Source organism: Ursus maritimus, unplaced genomic scaffold (assembly GCF_017311325.1).
Source record: "Ursus maritimus isolate PB19 unplaced genomic scaffold, ASM1731132v1 scaffold_3, whole genome shotgun sequence".
In the NCBI taxonomy this organism is placed as follows: Eukaryota; Metazoa; Chordata; class Mammalia; order Carnivora; family Ursidae; genus Ursus; species Ursus maritimus.
In genome coordinates, this window is record NW_024425563.1 from 67,327,169 (window position 1) to 67,354,370 (window position 27,202).

The window sequence follows — 27,202 nt, forward strand, 5'->3', positions numbered from 1 at the left end:
ATCTTCATAGGATACTTACAGATTATTTGCCTAGAATAAAATAATTCTCCAAGTATTTAATTCCCCTAATTATTAGAAATACAGAATAAAGGATCATAAAACCTAAGTATTATAAGAAACTCCATCACCCAACACAGGAATCCTCTCCAACACCTCTTGTCCCCCAGTTGTTCTGTGTGTGCCTGAACAAAGAAAGACCCATTAGTCCACTTCATTCAAAAACAGCAATGTCTTGTAAAGAGTACCAACTTGGGAGACAGGAAGATCTTATTCCCATCACAAATCTGCCAACTACTAGCAATATGCCTAAAAAAAGGCTCGTTTGCTTCATTTCTAGAAAAAAAAATCTCTTCCATGTGCTATAAAGATTAAATGAAATCAGGCAGGGAAATGCACTTTGCCAAGTGCCAGGCACTGAATATTTATTTACCTTTCTTAGTCCTGAAAATACCTTCCCAGGTGACAATCAACTTTGCCTTCCTCATAAAAACTAGGCAAACAAACAAATCTATATGGTGTGCTCCTAAGTATAAAAGTTGAGTAATAAATACTCACTTGGCATTGACTCAATTTACTAAATTAGAGAGAATCTTACATCAAACAAAAAACAAAAAGCTTTAGAGGCTGGAGTTGAAAACTTTTGGGGACTAAATGTGCTCAATTCCTTAAAATAACTGGAAGAAGTATGTAGTCTGTAGTGATCTAAAATTTTTACTTGGAGAGCTTTAAAGAACTATCTTATCTTCCCTCTTTCCTTGCTCGACTTGATGTTTTATTTCACACACTCACAGAATATTAAAAGCTAGAAAGACTGCAGAAATTTAGCCCGATCTCTTAAAGTCCTGGAGGCCCACAGACTGGGGAGCCTGGCCTCCTCACCTTCCTCCACTTGATGTCACCCGAACTCCCCCGAATCTCACATCCAAATTCTTTCTAGCAGAGCCAGCAGGTAAAAACCAAACTTGCAGAGAATGATTCCACAATCCTAAAAATAGGCTTGCAGCCAAAGCAAAATCAGTGTCTCTGATAAAACACAAAACACTAGCACAGAGAACTGAAGACTAAGATGAAAATTACAATATTTGAGGAAATTGTTTTTAATTTCTAAAATCAACGTAACATTTTCACATATTATATCTCAGTATGATAAAAAAAAACACTTGCGATTTCAAATGGACTCTGCAAGTAAAAAATTAAATCAACTAGATAGATTTCTAAGAGACGAATACATTCACATGAAGACTTTGTAGTGTTTATTCTCCGAACAAAAGTTAACTGATGCACCATTTTTAGTTGTCTGCTATAATAAACAGAGAATAAACTACATTAAACTACCAACACATAAAAAATTAAGATACATTTGGGTTAAAACATTCTAGACTAAAAATACATGAAAATATTTCAATGTCTATTTATTAATCTTCACTATGTCCTGGCTAGAGACCAAAAAAAAAGCTCTGGAAAAAGAATATATTCAGATGAGTAGAGGTTGAACATATGAAGTTGCACTGTCCTTATATCAGCTGGAATAAATAATATATGCTTTACCTGAATATTTGCTATATTTATGCAGCATGAAATACTCTGGTTAAATTATTGATGGGTCTTTTGACATGCCAATATGAAACACATGCATGTTTAAACATGTTTATAATAAAGCATGTTGTCCCATTATATCAATGTACATTTGGCATTTACATTAGAAATAGACCAGCATCTGCATTACATTACAACATATAAGGATTCCGGAGAGCCACTTTCACTTGGGGGTTAGCTTCTATTCATTTACTTGATCTTCTACAGAGAGCAGGATGCAAAATTATTCCAATATGTATCTACTCTATGGAATATGTGCTGGTGGAAAGCTTTGTTCTGCATTATGTTAGCACAAATCACAGTGAGCACATCCAAAGAACTTTCTCTTCCTGGAAAAAAGAAACCTGAAAACACCCAGCAATTTTTAGTACTTTTCTGTGTGTGTTTGTGTATGAATGTGTGCATTTTTTCAATCAAAACGTTTGCTGATTTTTTTTTCAAAAAGCATTACAAACTTACTGTAGAAAACTTACTGTAGAAAATTGGGGGAGAAATCGAAAAAATATAAAGCAGAGAGAGAAAAAGACCAAATTCCAACAATAAAGATAGCTACTATTCGCATGTTGGTGTTTTTACTCTTTTTTGTTTCGGTGAATTTCTTTTAATAGTGCAGTAAAACATGACTTATTTGATCCCAAAGTCTTCATGTCGTAAACAGGATACCATCACTTGATTCATAAGTTAATAACAGATGTAAGTAATATCCCTTTTGTGTGAGGTTGAATGTAGACACGTTCTCCATGAGAAACTGCAAAGAACCTATCATACTTTTACACGGTAAAGAGAGTTTTGTAAAGTAGAACGTGCTGGGGAGAAAGGTAGGAAGGACGTTTGCGAGCACTACTTACCTCATCATCGTCGGCGTCGTACTGGGCGTAGTGCTGCTCGAGCAGCTCTCTCTGGCGCCTTTCTTGTTCCAGCGTCTGGCTTATCAACTGGGCAACCTCACTCACTTGTCCTGGCTTTTCTCGCCCAATAACAAACCTGTAGGAAGGTGAAGGGAGACTTAGTTGGATTCTCCAGCAAAAAGGAGTGCTAAAAAAAAAAAAGCAACTGAGCTTGATAGCTCATCACAGTCTATCAAGCCTCAAGAAAATAATACCACATATAGACTCTAAATGGTATGCCTGCATGGAAGGGGAGGTTAGCTGAGTGATTGAACAGGCGATTGTAGACATACCTTAAAGGAAAAGAAAGGAGAAAAGTAAAGGTCAATAAAAAAAAAAAATGGGGTGTCTGGGTGGCTCAGTCAGTTAAGCACCTGACTCCTGATTTCTGCTCAGGTCATATCTCAGGGTCCTGAGATCAGCCCTGCCTCCGGTGGGCGCTGGGCATGCAACCGGCTCAAGATTCTCTCTCCCTCACCTTCTGCCACCCCTCATCTCCTAATCCCCACTTGCATGCTGCTCTCTCTTAAAAAAAAATATATTACTTCGGTAGAAGACAAAAGAGATGTAATCCATTCTACAGTACTTCACACATTTTTGACGCCCTACAACGTGGATGCGAACTTATAATTTCTTGTACCATTGAACTTGAGAATCATTTCCAGAATACTGTCCTTTCTACAACGCAAAAATTGCATCAAAAACATTCTGAGGAATAGCATGCCTTAAGTGGGTAAGTAGAGGCATTAACTTCTGCTAAATTACTATAACACTGGAGATAAAAGAAGGGGAAACAAATGTAGGTTTTGGTTTTGTTTTTAAAAAGAAAAACTAAAATAAGGAGAGGTCATGATTTTGAAAATTCAGTTTTGGACAAAGAGATGTTATGAGGAAAGGTGTGGTTTCAAGAAATAAAGGGACAAAGAGAAATATCTGTTCATATCAATTACTGTAAGAAAAAAAGTATAAAGTAAAAACAAGTCACGTACGATACAACCTCATCAATACTAAGCGTCTTGCTTAAAAAATTAATATTCACTTAACATCTTTTCACACTAATATATGGTTCTATTTTTCTAAAAATATATGAGTAGTACACATGATTTTGTTTCTATGTATCATTTAAGTTCATGATTTTGGATGTGACTCTTTGTTTAATCGTGCTTCTATACTAAACGGATGTTTTCCTCTGATTATAGTATGTTGCTGTATTGGATCATAAGTTTAAATGAAATACACCACCACTCTCTGTACAAATGCATTAAAAGTCAAAATTTTCACACTTAGATGCTAGTAATTAACTGTCTTTATAGCAATATTTTTATAGTTCCAAACAGGACTTTGAAATTATGCTTCATAAATTATTTATCATTTATTTTCCTCTGGGAATCAAGTGTAAGCAGAATTTATAAATTCTATAATTTTCATCCTTATTCAGGTATAATTTACACATAATAAAGTACATCTATTTTAAACGTACAGTTCGATAAGTTTCACAAACATAACCTGTAATCACCACATCAATAAAGATACACAACATTTTCATCAACCTAAATTATACCATTTCCCTTTCTAGTAAGTCATCCTCACGCTGGGTCCATATTAGATTTGTTTTTTCTAGAGTTTCAGAATCATAGAGTGTCTGACTTCTTTTGCTCACCATGTTTTGGAGACTTACCATGCTGAGGCAAGTATCAGTAACTCATTCCTTTTAATTACTGAATAGTATTTCATTGTACCAGATGTGCTACATTTGCTTATCTATTCTTCTACTGGAGGGTATTTGAGTTGGATTTTGGATATTACGAGCAAAGTTACTATAAATGTTTCTGTACAAGTCATTGTGGGGGCATAAAATTTCATTTCTCTTAGACAAATAACTAATAGTGGAATTGTTCTATGGTAGTGTATGTTCAACTTTTAAAGAAATGGCCAAATTATTTTTCAAAGTAGTGGTACCATTTTATATTCCTACTAGCAATGCAGGAAAATTACAGTTGCTTTACATCCTAATCAACACTTGGTACTGTCTTTTAAATTTTTAGCCATTCTACTGAATATCTAATGGTACCTTTATAATGGTTTTAATTTCCAATGCTTTGATGACCAATGATGTTAAGTATCTTTTCATGCCCTTAGTGAGCATTCATGTATCTTTTTCAGTGAAATACCTTTTCAAACCTTCTGCCAATTTAAAAAAACCTGGGTTGTCCATATGGTGACTAACATAATATAATAAAAAATATTAAAAAAAAACTGGGTTGTCCAGCTTTTTATTACTGCACTGTAATAGTTCTTTATATATTCTGGATGCATATCTTCATCTACATATACTGTATATAATAAATACACATAGATACATACACACATACAAATAATGTCTGTGTATCTCTGTTTGATTTATTATCCTCTCCTAGTCTGTGGTTTACCTCTTAATTTTTTTTTCTTTCTTTAAATTTCTAAAAAAAGATTTTATTTATTTATTTGTCAGAGAAAGAGAGAGCAAAAGCAGGAGGAACGGCAGACAGAGGGAGAAGCAGGCTCTCCACTGAGCAAGGAGCCTGATGCAGGACTCCTGGGATCATGACCTGAGCCGAAGGCAGAAGCTTAATGGACTAAGCCACCCACGCACCCCTATCTCTTAATTTTCTTAATTGTGTCATTCAAGGAAGTCTTTTTAAAGACTTTTTAAATCTTTTAAAAAGATTTGTGCCTTTTGTCTCCTATCTAAGAAATCTTTGCCTCATTTAAGATTGCCAAGATTTCTCCTATTTTTCTTCTTGAAGTGTTAATGTTTTGATTTTATATTAGGTCCCTATCTTTCAAATTAATTTTCATGCATGATGTTTGGTAAGGGTGGAGTTTCATTATTTTCCACATGGATAACTAGTTGTTTCCACACTATTTATTGAAAAGACTATTCATTACTGCCATTGAATTACTTTAGCACATTTGTTGAAAATCAGTTGATGAGATACTTGGGTTGACTTTTGGACTTTCCAATCTTTTCCACTGATGTATTTATCCTTGTGCAAATACCACACTGCCTTGAATACCATATAATCACTCTTGAAACTAGGTGGTGTGAATTTTCCAACTCTGTATATCTTTTCCAAAACTATTTTGACTATTCAAAGTTATCTGCATTTTCGTATAAATTTTACAATCAGCTATTAATTTCTTTTAAAAGCCCATTGATGTTTGATTTGGGATTGCTTTGAATCTATAGATCCATTTGTGGAAAACTGACATCGTGATATCGAGCTGATCCGTGAACATGGTTCATCTCCGCATTTATTTAGATTTTCTGTACTTTCTTTCAGTAATACACTACAACGTTCAGTGCAAAGTTGTAGCCATAGTTTGTTCAATTTATCTCTATACCATGTTTTTTCAAGTTACTGTAAGTGGTACTGATTTTTAAATTTGTTTCTAATTGTTTGTTGCTAGAATATAGAAATATAATTGACTTTTGAAAATTGGCCTAGTATTTTGTGACCTTGCTAAACTCACTTATTAATCATAGAAGACTTTTACAGATTCCTTAGAATTTCCCAAATATAAGCTCATATCCACTATGAATATCCCCTATTTTTATTTCTTCTTTTCCTACCTGTTTGTCTGTTTCATTTGGAGATACTCGGTTTCTGTGATGGAAGATACATAAAGTCTTTAACATGCCCAACTAATCTAGACATATAAGGACTATCTTGAATTCATTATATTTTTGGTTAACAGTCTCAAAGTCAGAAATGATGTCTAGTGATATAAATATAAAGCAATTAAGAAACTCATATCCTAGAATGAGAGACTTAGGAAAACCCAGATTGATCTTTTATGTTTCTTCAAATGTATAACAGAGTGGGGCGTGAGGAAGTACCACTTACATACATACTATAAAGCTGACAGGAATTTGAAAGAAGCAATTAATGTACAAAATGGTATTAACTGAAAATAGTAGCCAAGCTCAAAGTAAAAGGTAAATTAGAATTTACATTCATTTAAGCCATAAATTCTTTAAACTCATTTGAGAATTACACTGTCAGATTTTTTAGTTGAACAGTTTTCCCTAAGAATGGAGAAGTTTATTTCCTCTGCAAGGCAAGTGTTTAAAATTACTCTGAACACAATTCAGGGAGAGAAAAAGATTGGTTCTCTTGCCAACAAGTTAGAACCACTGCTGATGAGGTGAATGAAGGAGTCTTAAGAAAGACCTTGTGAGAAATTTTAAAGCAGAAAATTATTTTTAAAGCCCAAATTATAATATTAGAGCATATCATATCGTAATAAATTATATAATTATATAATAAATCAAAACTCCAATATGACATGCAAGTTTCTTCCTGCCCTCCAAACATGATCTCTAATTCCAAACCAGAATTATTTGTGATGCTAAAACTGAAAGGAATAAATACACGTATAATCGAAATTTCAGAGGAAATAAAAATTGTCCCACATTGCATAAGAAACCAGCATTTTAAACCATGAAGGCAAAGTTGCTCAAATCACAGTGTGGCTTTCTGAACTGGTCCCTACAATTTAACGTTATTCACTATTTGCCCAACATTAGTTTGTATTCAAAATCACTTTACAGTTATGAAATAAAAGTGATTTCTAATTGTATATAAAATAAACAATCCACCTCATGAAATATACTTTTTAAAGCATTGGGTTACAGAACACATCTGCTCATTCAGGCAGCTGTTTGGGGTAGTGTTATAGCACCTAGCTACACACATCTATACAGCCTTGTAATTCACTGTAATTTATAGTTCATATGTGCATGAGTAAAATGGCATCCTGATAACTATGGTTCAGAGGGAAAGCACCCAGAGGTGGAACTAAACTATTCTCCACGCCTTATTTTCCTCATGTGAAAACTGGTATCTACTTCATGTGTCTAAAGGAGTGATGAAAGAATAAAATGTGGTATAGATAGGAAAGAACATTAGGCACTATTATGATGATGATAGTGATAAAATCTCCCATTTGGAAAATGTGTAACATTCAAATTACCTTTCTGTATGTTCTTAAATGTTTGGTCCCTGTTGAAGCTGTCTTTATAAATGGACTGCTGTAACAATATGTGTACAGTCTAGCACATGCGTGTGGAATTGAGCAGAAAATGCAAAATTTAAAGTTAGGTTATTATTGCAATTATGAATTCACACTATGGATATGCTGTGATGGTAAAATGTAGGGGTTAAAAGTGTCTGTAAAAGGGGGAAAAGGCTGTGATAGGACCAATTCACTAAACCATAAACATGACTTACTGGCTCTGTGACCTTGAATGTATTAACACTTCTAATCCTTAGTTTCCGTATTGCAATAAAACGAATATAATAACTTAAATAAACACTATATAATACATATAAAAAGCTTAACTAAGGACCTAGTGCCTAAAGAGTATTTAACAAATGTTTACTGTCGTTTTTACCTGGATAATGTATTAATAGCTAGATGGGGGTGAACGCATTTTAAAGTGCTATCTGTGCACACTGGCCCAATTACATCTTATTTGCATCACACTAGCTTTGAAAACAGAGTAGGTTTTTGAGTCAACCATGGTAAAAAGGTCAAATACTTGCACTAAAGTTCTGAGAACCTTAATTTCAGTTACCGTCAAAATATAAAAGTATAGTTTATGTGATTCCTTTAAATTGAATATTTAAAGTCTTCAAAAATAGAACAATTAATAAAGTCAGCAACAGTCCCTCTGAACATATGTGACCAAATCAACTGACATTTATACACAATTATGATTTATATTTTAGACATTATCTCTGACTGAAATGACATGCATGTAGTCAAATCAGCCTCGAAGATCCTTCAAAAAAAAAAGTTTTCTTGTTACTTTCTAAATTCGTTTACTATGCTTCCACAAGGAATGGAGTGATCTTTTTATTTTTTAGCTATAAAGGATGAGGTAACAAGAGCCAAACTGTAATAGACATTCAAATTAAAAATTAGGTATTTTCTAAGGTTATAACTGACAAAGGCTAAAGCTAAAATACAAAATGAGGGTTTATGTGTTCAGCATGACTTGTTTCTAGTGTTTCAAACAATTATCTTGTTTCGACGTGAATTATTTCAATAAGAACTGCCTCCCCTCCCCCTCAGGCTGAGATACAATAAGTAAAGACAGATAAACCAGTTTTCCCTTTACCTTTCATCTATTAGCAGACCAAGCAGTGCCCATGCACTGTCCTTTAGAGTTTAGATGACGAGATTATACAGGATTCACTGGATTAGCTTATTGAATTCTCTGGTGAGCTGTCAAACAAAAACTAAACAACTATAAAATTGAATTTACAATTTGCTGAATTGAAGTCATAAAGATCCTACATGTTCAGTGTAAATGATATGAGAGGTCATGTTGAGAATGAGGAGTTATGAGTGCCTTGTTTTGCAGACATTTATTCTAATAAAAGTGATATACTCGTCAAAAATGGCACTTAAATGATATCAAAACTTCAAAATTTTTTTAAACTAAAGAACTTTTAATGTAGACTTAAGCAAGTCTACAAAAGGAAAAGCTATAGTAGGATATAGTTGTTAGTTCTTACAGAACCAGTTCTTTTATTCAGCTATTCTGTAACAAATATTTATCGCGTGCACACCAAAAACCTAAAAGATATACTTAAAAAACAAAAAGAAAAATATATACACACCACCTACTCTCATTATACTGGAGTCTTGGATCATAAGATCACATGGTACTTTTAAACATTTTTGTAGAAAGTTGTCTCATTTTTTTCTATGTTTGATCACATTTTATGGCCTTACTCTAAACTTGATAGCTTTTAAAATACCTGACTTAACTGTACTTGAGCAAGTGGTGCTAAATGTGTATTTACTTGCTCTCACTGAGATTTGCTATTAGTATCTAGAGGTTAAAGTCCTACACAACAAAGCTTTTGCCCCTTTCTTGTATTTGGGTGCTCTTACATATTTTTCCTTTCTATATTGGGATTTAGATTAATACAACATACTCTATATTTAACATTTAAAATTTTTAAATTCATCTAGGAAAATGTTTGCTTTTATTTTTTTGCATTACAAATTTTTATTTAAATTCTAGTTAGCTAACATATAATGTACTATTGGTTTCAGGACTAGAATTTAGTGATTCGTGACTTACATATAATACCCAGTGCTCATCGTAACAAGTACCCTCCCCTCAATACCCATCAGCCATCTAGCCCATCGCCCACCCACCTCCCCCCATCAACCTGTTTGCTTTTAAAAGCTAGAACTTAAATATCTAGATCTGAAATGTTTAAACTTAACTGTAAGCATTACTTCTTTGAAATGAATTCTGTATCTAACCCAATCTTAATCGTAAGAACGTTATTCTACCACTGTATTTCAATATAGAACAAAAGTTTTTTTAGAGATAAAAAAAACATTGCCTAACACATGCCATTTCAAGGACTATATACTACATAACAGGCATAAACTTAAATATTTTCTAAAAATGCTATACCTTCTCAAGAAGTGACATTTCTTGATTTGAAAGCTAACTTTGATATTTTGGGTTTAAATAGTTATGCATACAAACATTTAAAGGAAAAATTTTTGAATGCTAACCTGTATATAATGGTACCAGAATATGTCTCATTAAGGTAAGGTCCCCTTTAAAACAATTTTTTGAAATTTCCACTGTTTTAAACTTCTATCACCAGTAGTTGTAATTTAAAAGTTGTAATATCCATGGTCCCAAATCCATAGTGGCCATTCCTCTTGTCTAAGCACAAGGCAGTAATGTAAACACAAAATCTGTAAGGACTGAGAATTCCCATGAACATGGTGGTGCCCTCACTGCCCTCCATTACAAACGACACTCCATTATGCACAATCACAAAATAAAGAGAAACTCTCAATTTCCCCCTGTGCTGTAATGGCAACAAAACCTCTTATTAAACTGATGTCAACAAAGCAAAAACATTTCCAGATTTAATGTACTTCAAATGGAAATCTTCCAATGGAAAAACCAATGACTTTAGGTAAAGAATTTTTTTAACACTTTCATATTTAGAAATTATATATCCAAGTATGAATCCAAAATTAACAAGTGCGTATTTATTTTAAAAACTCAACATCCATTCGTATTTTTTTTGAGTATTATAACCTCTTCCAAAAAGGACAGGGAAATATTTAAGACCTTCAGATTAGTTTATTTTTTATTATGTGTAACTACAATTCCTACAAAATCCTCACCCCCGGAAGTGTCATACGGCTCAATGTCAAAAAGTCACCAAACACATATACTAACGACAAAAGCATGATGAATGCATAGTTATTGATCATAGGTAGCAGTACTTGCCGGAAAGCATTTAAAGTTTTATGTAAATGGCACTGAAGAGCAAATATACAATTTATTAGAAATTTCTCTTATTGAATCACAATCTCTCTCCTGTAACATCATTTTCCTATAATGGCTGTCCTCCAGTACTAGGACAGCTGCCTGGAATTAAAAAGAATACCTAAGTCTTTTCCCACAGTTCACTCTTTCAAATGCTTCACAATCGTTACTACACCTTCTTAAAATTTTCTATTTTAGGTAAAAGTTGGCAGAATATTTAATTTTTTTATATACAAGGAGAAAATGTTTAGATCTCTCACCATCCTGGTCAGACTTTCCTAAACGGTCTCAAATTTTGTGGTATAACATTAATCAGACTGCCTGTCTATCCATCCATCCAACTAGTTATTGATCGCTACATAATACGCAGACTCTAAGATGCACCTGAGTGATCTCTGGCTCCTGATGTTCATGGAGTTTAAGAGGGACTTGTTAGCTCTTTTCGCAAATAAAATACAAAACTGATGGAATGTCACTTTAGATATTAAGTTATGAAAAGACGACAGGTTCCATCTTGGGTCACTCCCTCTGGGAAATCCAGTTTCCATGCTGTGAGGCATCCCTTCAGAGAGGCTCTCATGAAAATGATGGAAAGTAGATCCCGTAAACTATGAGATAAAAAGTTTGTTGTTTCCGATATTGCACGGTGCACTGGGTGTTATACACAACTAATGAATCATCGAGCCTTACATCGAAAACCGGGGATGTACTGTATGGTGACTAACATAATATAATAAAAAATCATTATTAATAAAAAAAAAAAAGTTTGTTGTTTCTAGTCACTAAATTTTGAGGCAATACATTTTGCAACAATAAGTACACTATGTCATTTACATAGCGGTAAACCAGATCGGAAAGGTCCCACTTAAAGCTGTATTCCCAAAAAACCATGAGTTCTTAATAGCTATGTTGCAAACCCATGTCTGAATAAAGAAAAGGCTCCAGACAAGAATTTAATATAGATATCTTTTTTCTGGTAAAAAATTAATAATGGCAAGTATTTTTTAAAAAGAAGTAAAGAGCGTAATAACATACACATATTGCTGAGGAAATTCAGTTTAACTACATCTGCCTTTCTTAAGTAGACATTGTCTTCCTTTCCAAATCCCCATCCCCATCAATATAATTAGTTAGCATGGTGCTTTTTAAGTTAATCATAACTATTAACATACATTTAAAAAAATCAGTTTTATTGAGATCAATTTATATACAATAAAATTCACCAAATTTAAGTTGTCTAATACAATGAGTTCTCACAAATATATATACAGTTGTGTCACAAATACAATAGCCACAATATAGCGCGTTTTCATCACCTCAAAAAAGTCTCTTAAATGCTTACAGCTTAAAGTACAGTATAAAGGTTTTTCTGTCTGCCTTCTTTAGTCAACGTAATAGTTCTGACAGTCAAATATTGTGTTGAATATACTGGTAATTTGCTTCTTTGTATTGCTGAGAAATACTTCATTACACAGGATACAGTACAATTTGCATATCCTTTATCAGTTAAGGGCATTTGAGTTGTTTCTAGCTATTATGAACAAAGTCCTATGAACATGTAAGTATGAGTCTTTGGGTAGATATATATTTTTATTGCTCCTGAATACATAACTATGAATAGAATTGCTGGCTGATATGGCAAGTACATGCTTAACTTTATAAGAACCTGCCAAACTATTCTGCAAAATGGCTGTGCTATTTCCATTCTCGCTAGCAACGACTGAATGTTAAATTTGCTCCACATCCTTGTCAATGCATAGTGTTATCAGTCTTCTAAATTTCAGCCATACTAGTGGGTGTGTAGTAGTACCTCATTGTGGATTTAATTTGCATTTCCCCAATGATTAATGATGTTAAGCAGTATTTCATGTGCTTAACTCTGTATCTTCCTCAGTAAAGTGTCTCTTTAATTGATTTGCACATTTTTAATGGGGTTATACATCTTCTTATTAAATTATAAAGAGTTCTTCATATCTTCTAAATAACAGTCCTCTGTCAGATAATTGTTTTTGCAAATATTCAGTATTTAGTTTGCTTTTCAATTTTCTTAAGGATTTTTTTGAATAAATGTTTTAAATTTTGATGCAATTTAATTTATCATGTCTCCCTCTTAATATTTCTTGCTTTCGTATCTTAAAAGATCTTTGATTAACCCAATGTCATAAAGATTTTTCCCTGTTTTCTAGATATTTTATGGTTTCAATTGTTGCACTTAGATATATGATCAATCTTGAATTAATTTTTGTATATACTGTGGCACAAAGGTCAAGTGTTCTTATTCTTTTTTTTAATATGGTTATTCAATGGTCCCAGCACCATTTGTTGAAAAGACTATAATTTCCCCCACTGAATTATCCTGGTGCCTTTGTCAAAAATCAATTGTTCACATCTGTGCAGGTCAATATTGGAACTCTTTTTTCTGTTCCATTAATCTGTATTTCTAGCAATATGCCTAAACCAGACTGCTGTGATTAGTGTAGCTTTGCGGCACTCAGAGTTCTCCAACTTTGTTCTTTTTAAAAAATATTAATTTCTACAAAAAATCTTACTGAGATTTTCACTGGGATTGTCCTTCGTCTGCAGATTTGGAGAAAATTGAAATTTTAATAATACTGAGTATTCTGATTCATGAGCGTGGTCTCTTGCTTCACACTCATTTAGGTAGTCTTTATTTTCTCTCAGAAATACTTTGCTGACGTTGTCAACATACCATGTCAGGTTATCCTTAAGTATTTCATGCTTTTGATGCTAACGTAAATGTTATTTTTAATCTGAATTTTCAATTCCTTCTTGTTGCTGGTATACAGACTAGAGCTGATTTCTGTACATCAACCTACGCCCTGTAACCCTGTTTGACTCACTTACTAGTTTTAGTAGAATCTTTGATAGATTCCTTAGGACTCTCTACATAGATGACCATCTCAACTGTGAATAATTTTACTTCTTCCTTTCCAATCTATGTGCTTTCCATTTCTTATTCTTGCCTCACTGACCTAGCTATGAGCCCCAGGACAACGCTGAATAAAGTGGTGAAAGTGGACATACTCACATTGTTCTTATACTAGAGAGAAAGCATTTGGTCCCTCATCTTTAAGTACGATACTAACTGTAGGTTTCACTTGGATGCTATGTATCACATTGAGGAAATTCCCTTATATTTCAAGTTTCCTGAGTTTTTTTGGTCTCCATCTACTGGGATGAGCATATGAACCTATGATATTTCTCCATTCTTCCATCAGAATGGAAAATTTCATAGGCTGAATTTCAAACATTAAATCAAACATGCATTCCAAAAATAAATGTCATTTAGCCATAATATATTATCCTTTTTATATATTCCTGACTTCAATCTGTTAAATTTTTGCTAAGGACTTCTGTATCTATGTTCATTAGCAATATTGGTATGTAATGATTTTTGTTTTAATATCTTTTCTGACTTTAATATGATGGTAATGCTGGTCTCATTAATGCAGTTGAGATGTGTCCTCTTTTTTATGTTCTGGAGAAGTTTATATAGAGGTCATGTTATTTCTCCCTCTCAAGATTCACCGATGAAACAAACTGGAACTGGAGTTTTCTTTGCCAGAAAGCCTAAACTCTAAATTCATCTTCATGTGTACATATACACACACACATGCACACACTATTTTTTCTTGAGTGAGCTTTGGTACTTTGTCATAGTACTGTCTTCTAAGAAATTTAACCATTTATTCTGAGTTGTGTTTATCAGCATAAAGTTCTTCGTAATATTGGCTAATCCTTATGTTAGGTCTATAACAATGTCCTCTCTTTTATTCTAACTTATATCATAAATAATCCCCAAATTAGACATTTTATCTTCCATAGTTTCTCTGAGTCAAGAATTCAGGAGATACTTGACTAGGCAGTTCTGGCTTGGTGCTTCTCACTAAGTTCAATCAAATGTTGACAAGGGCTGCAGGTATCTCAAGGCTTTCCTGAGGCTGGAAGATCTCACATGGCTGGATAGTTGGCACTGGGTGTTGGCAGGCCTAAGTTCTTCCTTGTGTAAGCCTCTCCAGAAGGCTATTTGAATGTTTTCTCAACATGGCAGCTAGGTTTCCCCAGAGCTAGCAATCCAGAAGACCAAGGTAGAAGCCACATGCCTTTTAGCCTAGCCTCAGAAGTCACACATCACTACTTTCTTCATACTCTAATTATCAAGGCTAGTCAGGAGTCAATGTGGTGGAAGACTGAACAAAAGAAGCAATACAGGGGAGAGATGATCATCAGAGGATCATTTGATTTGAGGCTGCTATGTAGAAAAACATGGTAATGTGATAGAAACTGACTTGGGGTTTGTACAACATAAATACCATAATATAAGATTCTTATAAGAATCACACTGAAAGAGTGATTTTTGAACTGAGACTTGATAAGAGGGAATCAGCTAAATAAAGATCATATGATTTTTTTTTTTTTGGAGGAGGAGGGTACAAGCCAGAGAATTGTAAATAATAATAATCTGAACATACACATGTGATGTGCCACATGAAATTTAAATTTGAAAACCACATGAAGATCTCAAGTAGGAAGTTGAATAACTCTCAAGCTTAGACAAGAGAGGACAAAGCTTTAAGTAATAAAAGGAAATAGAATGGGCCAGAACAGCTTAAAAAAAAAAAAAGGCCATGGCTTACAAATAAATTGGTAGTCTGGAAGATTAAATTGAGAAAACTCTTAGAATACATTAACAAAAATGTAAACAGATGGAGATTCTGAGAGAAAAGAAGATGCCAGAGAATATGGCCATGGTATCTAATCCCCATTAAATACTGGTTTGAGAAGGGAAGATCAAGACAATGAATAATAAATAAGGAAAATAACAAAATGATATAAAATTCCCAAACTCAAGTGCTCAGATTGAGTTTCAAGCAAAACAAACAAACACAGATCTAATTATAGCCTGATAAAAATTTCAAAAACCAAATTAAGAGGGGGAAAAAAGCCCCAAAACAGAAAACCGTAAAGGACTACAAATCAGATTAATATTAAATCTCTCTTTACCAATTGTAGATATTAAAAGACAATGGAAAATATCTTCACATACTGAAAGAAAAAGATTTGAACTCAAATACTATATCTAGTTATATCTGAGGGCCAAATAATATATTTTCAGACATGTAAGCACCCTGGCAGCTATGTATGACCCAGAGGAAATCAAGAAGGCTAGAAATAAATTAAGTCAGTATCCATTAGAACCTTTATGCCTTGAAAAGTGACAGAGATCAAGTGACATAAAATTACATTTCATTTTCTATCAATTTAGTCATACTACTTGATTCTAGACTGAATAATATTTTTATAACATTATAAATACTGCTTATTGGTTTTAATTTTTTGAATGAACTTATAGAAAAACTACCTAAGACAACTGTAGCCATATAACAGAAAGTGAATGTCATAAACTCTTGCAGAAGTTTTTAACTGGGAAAAAAAAAAACAAAACCCTGGTAGGTGAAAGTTTTATTAAAAAACAATAATTAAATTTTTATCTAAAACTGAAAAATCAAGAAATGAAGAAAAGACTTATATTGGTACTTCCAAAAGAACTAAAAAGAGAAACCAGTAACAATGGTTTCCTCTGCAGACTATCAGATCTTGTGCCTTTGTCAGAAATGGCTATAAAATTGACTCTCAGTTTCCTAACAATCACAGGAACACCTAAGAAGGAATCAGAGTTTTCAGAAGAAAATAATAATCACTAATATTTCATTGAATTTCAACTTTCTCTAGGCATTCATCATATGTTTTAACTCAATACTCATCTCAAATGTATGCAGGAGGTACTATTATGATGCCCATTTTATAAATGAAGCTACAGCACAGGGAGATTTAAGCACTCCCATAAACTCATACATCTAAGTGGTTAAGCCAGTATCTGAATCCTGAGGGCTCGTTTCACGGGAAAAAGGGTAGTTACCAGAGAAAGACAATTATTCCTAGTACTAAGTGCATAAAGAAATATCAGTGAATACATTAAATAATATTTATAATTTGTAACAGAATCAGCTGTATGATTGTGCCTATTCTCTGGCCATACTATAATTCAAACACATTCTTCCCCTTGTCCACAGAGATATAACAGAAGAGATTGAGTCAAATGTCTACATTTGGGCCATCTCTGGCAAAACTACATCACAGAAAGCTAAATTTTATATCCAAAAATAAATGGAAGGTAGTTTGTATAACTTTTAATCTCCTAATATCTAGAGATTCCTACTTTCTTTCCATAGGTATATAACCAGTATTTTTATCTTTTTCGAATTATTTTTTTTCCTAATAACTTTATAATTTTAAGTTTGAAAGTATTTTTCCATAACTTTACATGGATGAACAGACATAAGGCTCTTTAACGATCTCCAAGAAAAGCATCATTTAGTATGTTTTGACATAAAAATGAACTGTAAGTAGATAAACGTGATTCAAATGAACTGAATCTAAACTGTTTAAATTATTTTTTATATAATGCAGGATCTGACAATAAGAACAGAACTTCTTTCTAAATTTTTAACTATATTACATATGGCATGTTATGTTCTATCAAGCACCAAAAAGATTACAGGTTTGCAAATAACTTAACAACGTTTTCATTTTAGGTTTTCACCAGATAACATTGAATGTTCAATAAATACGCTCAAATAAAAAAAAATTTAAAGAAGAAATATACAGTAGAAACATACTAAGTAGTATGGATCTAAAGTCAAAAGGAGAGCAGTAAATGTGTCATGCACTATGTATTCCAGAGCATGAGTTAATCTCGAGACCAGCTGGGATGCAACACAGACTTGCCTAGAGCACGGTACTGAACGTTGGTCAAAGCCGTGAGATGTACTAATCAGGGATAAACGATGTTTTGCAAATATGGGTCCATGAGCTGCTTCAAGGCAAGACAGACTAGCCTGTCGAAACTGTTTGGTAATAATCATTGGATTTATTCCTTCTACCTGGATTTGGTGGAGTCCAGGGTTGTATTCAATGATTTCAGTGAGAAATCCCTACCATGCATAGATTTTGGACTCCTTGGTACCAAGATGCTGCATGCACACGCCCGTGGTGGCTTAGCATCTGGAGCCCAACAAGTCCTGCGAAGCCCAGGAGAGCGATGATGAAAAAGACTGTGTCTGGAGCTCGCCATGCCCACCCTATTAACGCTTAGCTTTCCCCTGCTGCCGCTGTGCTGTTGCATGATTTTTGACTATGAACTACTTGAGTCCTGCGAGTCCTTTCCTAATCAATTAAGTAAAGTAATTACATGATATTAGCATAGTACTTATCATGAGTACTTAGCTTTAAATGACATCAGTAAAATGAAGGAAACAGTAGTTGTTTACTGATATTTCGTGTCAGGCCTAGACTTTCAATCCCCTAGGAACCTCACCTGGTTGGAACTGAACCACTTCTTAACTCACATGAATGATGTAGAGTTGAAAACACATAAGCCTTAAAAATTATCACCTAAAATACTTGTGATTTCTCTAGTGTGTTAAAAATGTCATATTAATGGAGTCTTTGTTAGCAATATTAGTTCATAAATTCAGGCATTGTGATTTAAAGTTTAATAAAATAAAGCAGACTGAGGTCAGATGGAAAATAATTCTCCGTGAGTGCGGACGAAGTCACAGAACTTCACTGTGTGATTTCGATGCGTATCCAAATGCTGGCACCAATTTCATATACGTTTCCAGGAAATGAGTAAAAATCTTGACCTCTAATACTTCAGAAATAATCACATCCAAACCTCAGTTTTGTTTTTCTCATCACTTCTAGCTTCCTATCTTTCTCCCACTTGTATCTTTAGATCCATGGCTTACGCACATTCCTCCCAGATCTGTGCTTAGTAGTTAGGAAAAAAAATCAAACTAAATTTACTAATTTTTCAGATATCCCTTTTTGAAAATAAATTTCAGTAAACACTAAATGTGACAGCTAAGTCACCAATTAATAAGAAATATAAAAACATGCATATTTCAAATTCTCAGTTTTAAAAAGTTCATTAAAAATACAGGTCTAGTTTTTGGATCCTGTTTTTGTATTAATACTTTATGAGGAACTACTACCTAAAATATACCCAGAGGACTCATATATTATTTTTAAGAAGTTAAAACTGAGAAAAGACTTTCTCCTTATATTCAATTAATTAAGACCCTGGGTTAAATAATTTGGGGGGACAAGGAGGGTTAAAGGTCCCATTTCAATATCAAGATTTGTGCAAAGTGAATGAGGAAATAAAATGTATGCTTTTAAAAGATGAAAGTAATATTCTGTAACCTCAAGGTCAAAAAAGTAGTATGAATGATGACTGCTACCAGGAAGAAGAGATCACTAGGGGATATGGAGGTCAAGGAAGACTTCTTGGAGGGTAAAGGAGTTGAAATATGTTCCTCGAGATAAGTAGGTTCTAAACAGAAGACAGTATTTTAAACAGAAGAAATGACAGCGAGAAAGGCACAGTGACAAAGCAATAATTCACAAGTCACATTTGAAGGAATATGACTACACCAGTGTTACTGTACCAAAGCATGAATACAGGGAGACGTAAGTGATAAGACTGGGTGATGAAAGATTTTAATACCAGGATCAAGAGCTTAGATTCTGGGGCGCCTGGGTGGCTCAGTTGTTAAGCGTCTGCCTTTGGCTCAGGGCGTGATCCCAGAGTCCTGGGATCAAGCCCCACATCAGGCTCCTCCCCTGGGAGCCTGCTTCTTCCTCTCCCACTCCCCCTGCCTGTGTTCCCTCTCTCTCTGGCTGTCTCTCTCTCTCTGTTAAATAAATAAATAAAATCTTAAGAAAAAAAAAAGAGCTTAGATTCTGTACAGAATGGGGGGCCACTGAAGGTTTGTGAAGAGGAGAAGCACATGATGGATGCGGAATTATCACTTCTACCCACAGGTCTCAGATCTTCCAGTACTAGAGTTACACAGAATGAATTAATTCCCTTTTCCATGACAGCCCTTCCTAGATTTGAAAACTGCTATTACTTTCCTCCGTTCAGAGGAAGGATGAGAAGGACAGACTGAAGAAGGGAGAGACTGAAATCAGGAGATAATTAAGAAGCCATTTGTAATTTGCAGGAGGCTTGAAATAAAAGGATGGCTATGATTTCATGTAACTATAAACTTCCTTGCAACTGATAAATGTTCTTATAAAAAAAGAAAGAAAAAAGAAAAATGTTCTTACAAGTTGAATGTATATCTTACTTATTTCACTTTAAAATTCACTTCAAAGCCTAACAGGCAGCTTTAAAACCAAGCTCTCTACTGACAGAGGAAAGTGCTGTCTCAAGAACAGAGAGCAATCTGCAGAAAGACAGTCACATTTCCTGAGGGAGCCCACCCACGCAGCTCTAAGAGAGCATCAGACAGTTTTTTCTGTGCTTTTTCCAATTATTTCACTTACTTTTCTCAGGACTATGGGTAGTCTTGAATCATCAACAGAGCACCCATAAAAGTCACTGATGTTGTATTCCTTAAACATTTCCTTCAGCATTAAAGGGTATTTTCCAACTGAAAAAGTCTAAATTCTAAAACTTAAACCCATGTTTGTGCAACATAAAACACGCTGCAATAAAATCTTCATGTTACCCTCTTTGCAGCAATATTAACTCATTGATATTTCAGAATACTGGCCGTTACATTCTGATGATAACACTAAAACATTCTGATAATTGCGCATACTCAATAATGTCCCCTACGTGTTCCTTCATAGGATTGATGGAAAAATATTAAGACATAAGCAACACAATATTTAAAAATAAATACCCTATGACCAAATAAAATGGATTTCAAACCTTGACCTTAGTTGGCTCAAAACTACTTTCTTATCTGTTTTCTAAGCTACAATTTTCAGAACCCCCAGGACAGGATATATATTTCAAGGTCCAAAAGAATGTACCCTCTGTCCTATTAAGTTGGCAAAGTTACAGTTTGCCAAAGATTAGTTCTATAAAGCCTATAAAGAATTTTTTTATATGCATGTATTAACCTCAAATAATTTAGCCAGTTTATCTATAAATATGTATCACTGGATATATGTATAATCATTTCAATTTCAATTTACTGTATAACTAGTTTTATTAAAAGGATTTAGAGTCTAAATTCGTATTTGTTGAGGACTTAAGGAGAAATTTTATGCAGTTAGACACACTAACATAGCTCAGTAATTAACCATACCGAGTCACACTGTACACTTCATATCTTCATGTCATTCTAAAATACCGTAATGTTTGGTCTTATATTGCATTTGCATAAACTAATTACAATAAAGAAGGAAACATTAAAAACTAAGGCAAGTGTTAAGTATTTAGATAAAATCTTCATTGTAATTACATACAACTATAGGTACAATTCAAGAAAACTAAAATTCAACAAAATGTTAAGTAATGAAATTATACATATCCAAAGCAACATATTTACCTGACATTGCCCTTGGTGTTTCTGAGAACTGTTGCAGCAAAATTCTGTGTGACACCCACCAAGCTGATTCCATCCACTTCCACAATCTGGTCATTGACTTGTATTCTTTGGGAAGAGGAGAAAAATGAGCCACAATTAACTTTTCTGATAGTACATTACCATTTTCAATACATGAGTTGACAAAATACTTGATTTTTATGATACTCTTATTGACCCAAAATGTGTCTTTTATCCACAAGCTCCCAATGTTAGTCAAATGCCTAATGTTTTTAAAAAATTGTTTTGAAAAACAGATTGTTTTGAAAAACAATATTAAATGGAGAGATTCAGTTTACCCAATATTCATATTCCTATCACAAAGAATTGGTAACTGCTAATGTATGACATACTTATCATTTTTTGTCCTTAATAAATTATATAAACCATAACAGATCCAGCTGAAATGTGCTGTGGGCCTCACCCCTAGTTCTGCTTTCCAATTCTCCTCTTCAAGGAAAAAACATCATCAGGAATTGCAGGGAATCCTTCCTATTCAAGTTGTACGCTTGAAATAGATAATGCTCGTAACTGTCTGTATGTGTATGTGTGCACACACGTATACAAATGCATATATTTATTTATGTTTAGGAGCAATTTACAGTATTAGTGTTGTTTAATGCTTTTAAATTTATAGAAATGTTTTATACATACCATTTTTTTAAAAAGATTTTATTTATTTATGTGGCAGAGAGACAGCCAGCGAGAGAGGGAACACAGCAGGGGAGTGGGAGAGGAAGAAGCAGGCTCCCAGCGGAGCAGGGAGCCTGATGTGGGACTCGATCCCGGAATGCTGGGATCACGCCCTGAGCCGAAGGCAGACGCTTAACGACTGCACTACCCAGGCGCCCCTATACATACCATTTTTTTTATTCCTCAAAAGGAAGTATTTCTCCCCCCCCCCCAGAGTGTTTCATTCATGGAGAAATTCAGAGGGAATTAGGTAATAAACACCCATGTGCCAAACACCCAACTTTATCAAATCTCAGCACTGTGCAATATTTGAGTCAGATTTTTTTCTAAAGAAATGTATTCCAGAAAAGCTTAAGTCCCTTTATTATTCACCTCTTATTCTAGTCCCTTTGCTGCTTCCAAAGAGGTAACAATCATACTAATTTTGATGCTCAGTCTTCCTACGGATGTTTTGAAGTAGAAATAATATGCATATGTGAATATGCACAATATGTGTATATTTGCAGTTTTCGAACATTATGAAGTGTGCCTCTCATTCCACAATTTAGTTTGCTTCACTCAACGTTATATATGAGATTTATCCACAGTTATAAATACCATTCTACTAGGTCATTTTAACAACCATGTAAATATATCTTCTCTGAATATATCAAAATACATCCATCCATTATTTGCAGATGGACAATTGTACTGTTGTCCACTTTAGCCATTATGAATACTGCTCATATGGGTCTCCTTACACATGTATATGCTTCTCCATGATATATACCTAGAAACAGAATTCCTCAATCAAAGAACACATATGCCTTTTCAACATAAACAAATGCACAAATTTTACTTCAAAATGCGTATGCCAATGCACATTCTCAACAGCACTGAATGAAAGGTTCTGACTTCCCACACTCTCACCACTACTTGGTATGTTCTGACCCTTTCAATAGTGGGGATCTTCTAAGTGTAAACAGACATCACACTGTGATTTTAATTGCATTTACCTGACTACTAGCATGGTCGAACATTTATTTGTCTTCTGCAAACTGTTAGATCATGTCTTTTACCCATTTTTGTTGATGTTGTTGGGTTGGGTGTCTTTTTTCTTATTGGTTTATTGAAGATGTCCTTATCCATCCTGTATACTAACACTTTCTCAATTAAATATGTTGCATATACCTTTGTCCCAATCTGTGGCTTGTCTTCTCACATTTCTTTGAAAAATCGTGATTTTGAGGAAAATAATTTTTAAAAATATAATTACATTTGTAATTTCAGCTTTGTATCAGGTAGTTCTGTGTTTTGTTTCAGGAACCCCTTTCTGCCTCAAGGTTATAACAACGTTCTATATTGTCTTCTAAAAGTTTTAACATTTTGCCATTCTGCCAGGTAGTTATCGACCTGGAAATTATTTTTTATTATAATAATGTGTTAGCAATCTATTTTTATGTTTTCCAAGCATTACAAACAAATGCCTTAATAACATTTAATAAGAGTTTACTTTTCCTCCACTGGTTTGCAGTGCTGCATCCGTCAGGGTTCCAAACGTGCATCAACATGTTCTGGGTTTTCCATAGTTTCTACTTGTCTGTCTATCTCTGCACACTCTACCGCTTCATAATTAGTTTTGACATTTCATAGGATAATTCCCTCCACCTTTTTCATTGTCCTCAAATTTTTCTGAGCTCTTCGTGAGCTTTTTCTCTTCATAATTAGCTTTGGACTTACTTGCCAAGTTCTATAAAAGCACTCATTAAAATTTTAATAAAATCATACTGATTTTTAAGATTAGTTTGGGGAAAACTGACATCTTTATCATACTAACACTTCCAATCAATAAACCTTGTGCCACTATAATTACTCTGGACAAGTGCTGGGTATATCATATGTTGTTGCCATGTGTTCAGAAAAGCTATTGAAAGCTTGAAAATAAGAATAAAAAGGAGAGCAACTTATCTTTTCAATATGATTTTGGTACATTATTTAACAGGTCCAACCAAGGATAATTTGGGGGAATGTATTTTCATCGATCCACTGTTTAAAATTGATTAAAATCCTGGATATACTTAAGTTGCATGTTAATTTGCAGATTTTTCTGTCCTGAATAAATTCAGATACTTTCCTTCTGTTAGAAAAGATAATCCCATAGGCCATGGTTTATTTCCCTGTAGAATACTAACTAGTTTTATATCTAACTTAGTAATGTTATTCTAATACTACTTTATTAACTTGCCTTTAACTACGTACTTCTAAAATGTCCCCTGAATCACATTTACCACACCTCGCTGGTTCTTTCATTAATTAGTGAGTTAAGTAAAGTCTAATCCACGTTCATTTTGTATGTATGAAAGTCATTTTTTTAACTCTCTGCATATTAGCCTCCAATAGCTTTGGAGCGACCACCAAGATGCTGCCGTGGTTTCACAAAGCCCATGCAGCTGTTACCACGGAAATACACACGGCGGGCTGCTTAGGCCCAGGCGTAAGGGCTTGGTCCCAGGCGGATGCTAAGCAGCAACAGAGCACTACCTTTGTTAACATGGTTTTTGCCGAATGTAGTACTTTTGAATTTTTTTCTGGTTTTGTCCATTTTGGTTCTGGATCTAGTTTGCTCTACACAACGATGACAAGTAATTCTCCACTGGGAGCAGCAATGAGGAGGAGTGTAATTTGATACTCTGACCATTCGAGACGGCTATTGGGATTACAGGGATCTGTTATCTCTCACGTGAGAGATGATTAAAAAAAACCTGAGTTACTATCCTTTAATATTTCTTTGTCTATTTGTGGGCTTAAACTATTTCATAAAAAATTTCCTGAACACTAGAAAAGAAAATAGCCCTTTGAAATCTTGACTGGTGAGTTTTTGTGTTTCTTTGATTACTTAAAGCTGTTTCCGAGGTTGCAGAACTGAAGCGACAAAGTCTCTGTGTTGCTGTAACGGAGAAAAGCCGTTCTCTCTCACTGTGTATGCATGAAATATGTTCCTAACGTAGAAGGGTATTAAGTTAAAGTATAAAGTCTTGGATTTTAAAGGAGTGATAATCCGGTTCACAGAAAATAGTAAGCGCTTTCATAAATCTTATATTCTAGTATCTAATGAAAACTTTAAATGTGCTAGACATTTAAGGAAAAAATCCTTCTTAGAGATTCCGCTAGAAGCTCAGAAATAGCTTTAGAGAAAGCCCAGTTCACATAATAAAGTGAATCTTTAAACAAATAAGAGTAATTTAATAATTTTGGTTTAAAATACATACTTAGGTTTTCTCCACAATTTTGTAAAGGTATGGGTTTGTATTTTCCAAATGAAGAGAACTTCCTAATATCCTGATATGGATACTGATCAAATTAACAGTATCCTTACCTAAAGCTTCAAAAGCATAAGAAAATTAAATTGTGTTTAAATAAACTGAATCATAATTCTGACAAACTTTTATATCGATGGGAATTATGTTTTACAGAGTGTCAGCTTAAACATGATTTCCAAGATTCTTAGTTATCTCTAAAACCTTGGTCATAAAGCATAGCTTTTATTATATACACCTCTGCTTATATTAAAATGTTAAAAAGTTACTCCAGCTTTGCATCATGTTAAGGAATGTGTTTATCTTTGCGCTTTAAGAAGATGTAAAAATGGTGTGTGTGGCCGCAGAAAATGGTAGCTGCTAGTCTGGTATTTCTTGTGCATGACAGACAACCATCATCAAGTCCCCATCTACCTGCAAAGGTTGGTAACTAGAAGTTGGTTAAGTAAACTGTAAATTAAGTGTAATATGGGTAACTGAGACGATGCTAGCAGCAGCAGGGACAGAAAAAAGTACAATTGTGTAGGTGAGGTAATGGGACAAATTTTTTTTTTTTTTTTTTTTTTTTGAGAGAGAGAAAGGACAGTAGGTTAGCCCTACAGTATCAGCCTGTTCTAGGATATGAGAGAATATAATGAAGATCAAAACTGAAGTGTGTATAGCAAGTTGAAGAAGCTTTGAAGAAGTGATTTTTGTTTGCCTTGGTTTATGCCATCTGAAGCCAAAAAGAAGATATAAAATGAGCTGCTTCAGTCTTGAAGGACTTATTCATAATATAATTTAGAAGAAAAGAGTATAGTTCTTCTACTAAGAGTTACACAGAGTGAGTCAATTCCTATTTCCATGATAGCCCTTCATATATTTGAAAACTGCTATTATGTTCCTCCATGAGGGGTAAGGAGGAGAAGAGACTGAAGAAGGGAAAGATTAAAATCAGGAAGACAGTTAAGAAGCCATTTGCAATTTGTAAAAAGCTTGAAATGATGACAGCACAAAATTATGAATGAGAGCTCCTTTTACTTCATATCCTCACCAACATTTGGTGTTGTCAGTGTTTAGGATTTTGGACATTCTAATAGGTGTAATGGTATCTCATCCTTGTTTTAATATGCAATAACTCACAGACTGGGAGAAAACATTTATATACCATACATGTGATATGGGGCTTGTATCTATAGTATTATAAAGATAGTTACAACCCAATTACAAAGAGACAAACAATCCATTTTAAAACTAAGTCAAAGACAGACAGATAATGTATGATCTCACTTATATGAAGAATCTAAAAACCAGAACAAACAAACCGAAAACTAAGGCTCACAGACACAAAGAACAGACTGGTGGTTGCCAGAGAGTAGGGGGGTGGAGGATGAACAGAATGAATGAAGGGGGTCAAAAGGTACAAACCTCCAGCTACAAAATAAATCAGTCATGGGGATGTAATCTACAGCATGGTGACTGTAGTTAATAACACTGTACTGCATATTTGAAAGATGCTATGTGACTATATCTTCAAAGTCCTCATCACAAGGAAAAAAAAATTGTAACTATGTATGGCGATGAATGTTAATTAGACTTACCATGATGATCATTTCACAATGTATACAAACCATTATGTTGTACACCTGAAACTAATATAATGTTATATGTCAATTATACCTTAAGAGAAAAAAAAGTAAGCAAAGGATCTCAATCACCAAAGAAGGTACCCAAATGGCCAAGAAGCACACGGGAAAGATGCTCGATATCAACAGCCATCAGGGAAATACAAATCAAAACTAAAATAAGATACCTCTTCACATCCACTTGGAGATGGTTATGATCAAAAGACAGATAATAACAAGTGTTCATAAGGATGTGGAGAAATTGAAACCTTCATACATTACCAGAGGCAAT

General features: G+C 34.1%; 1 protein-coding gene across 1 annotated transcript in view; it reads right to left on the reverse strand.

The window, feature by feature from the left end:
• The window catches only part of PPP1R9A (protein phosphatase 1 regulatory subunit 9A), a 298,537-nt gene that overhangs the window by 93,044 nt on the left and 178,291 nt on the right, over positions 1-27,202 (reverse strand). The window contains exons 5-6 of the mRNA XM_040644262.1: positions 21,282-21,386; positions 2,445-2,580 (exon numbers count right to left, since the gene is read on the reverse strand). Of these exons, the coding sequence (XP_040500196.1) occupies positions 2,445-2,580; positions 21,282-21,386 (241 nt within the window). The remainder of the gene's footprint in view (positions 1-2,444; positions 2,581-21,281; positions 21,387-27,202) is intronic.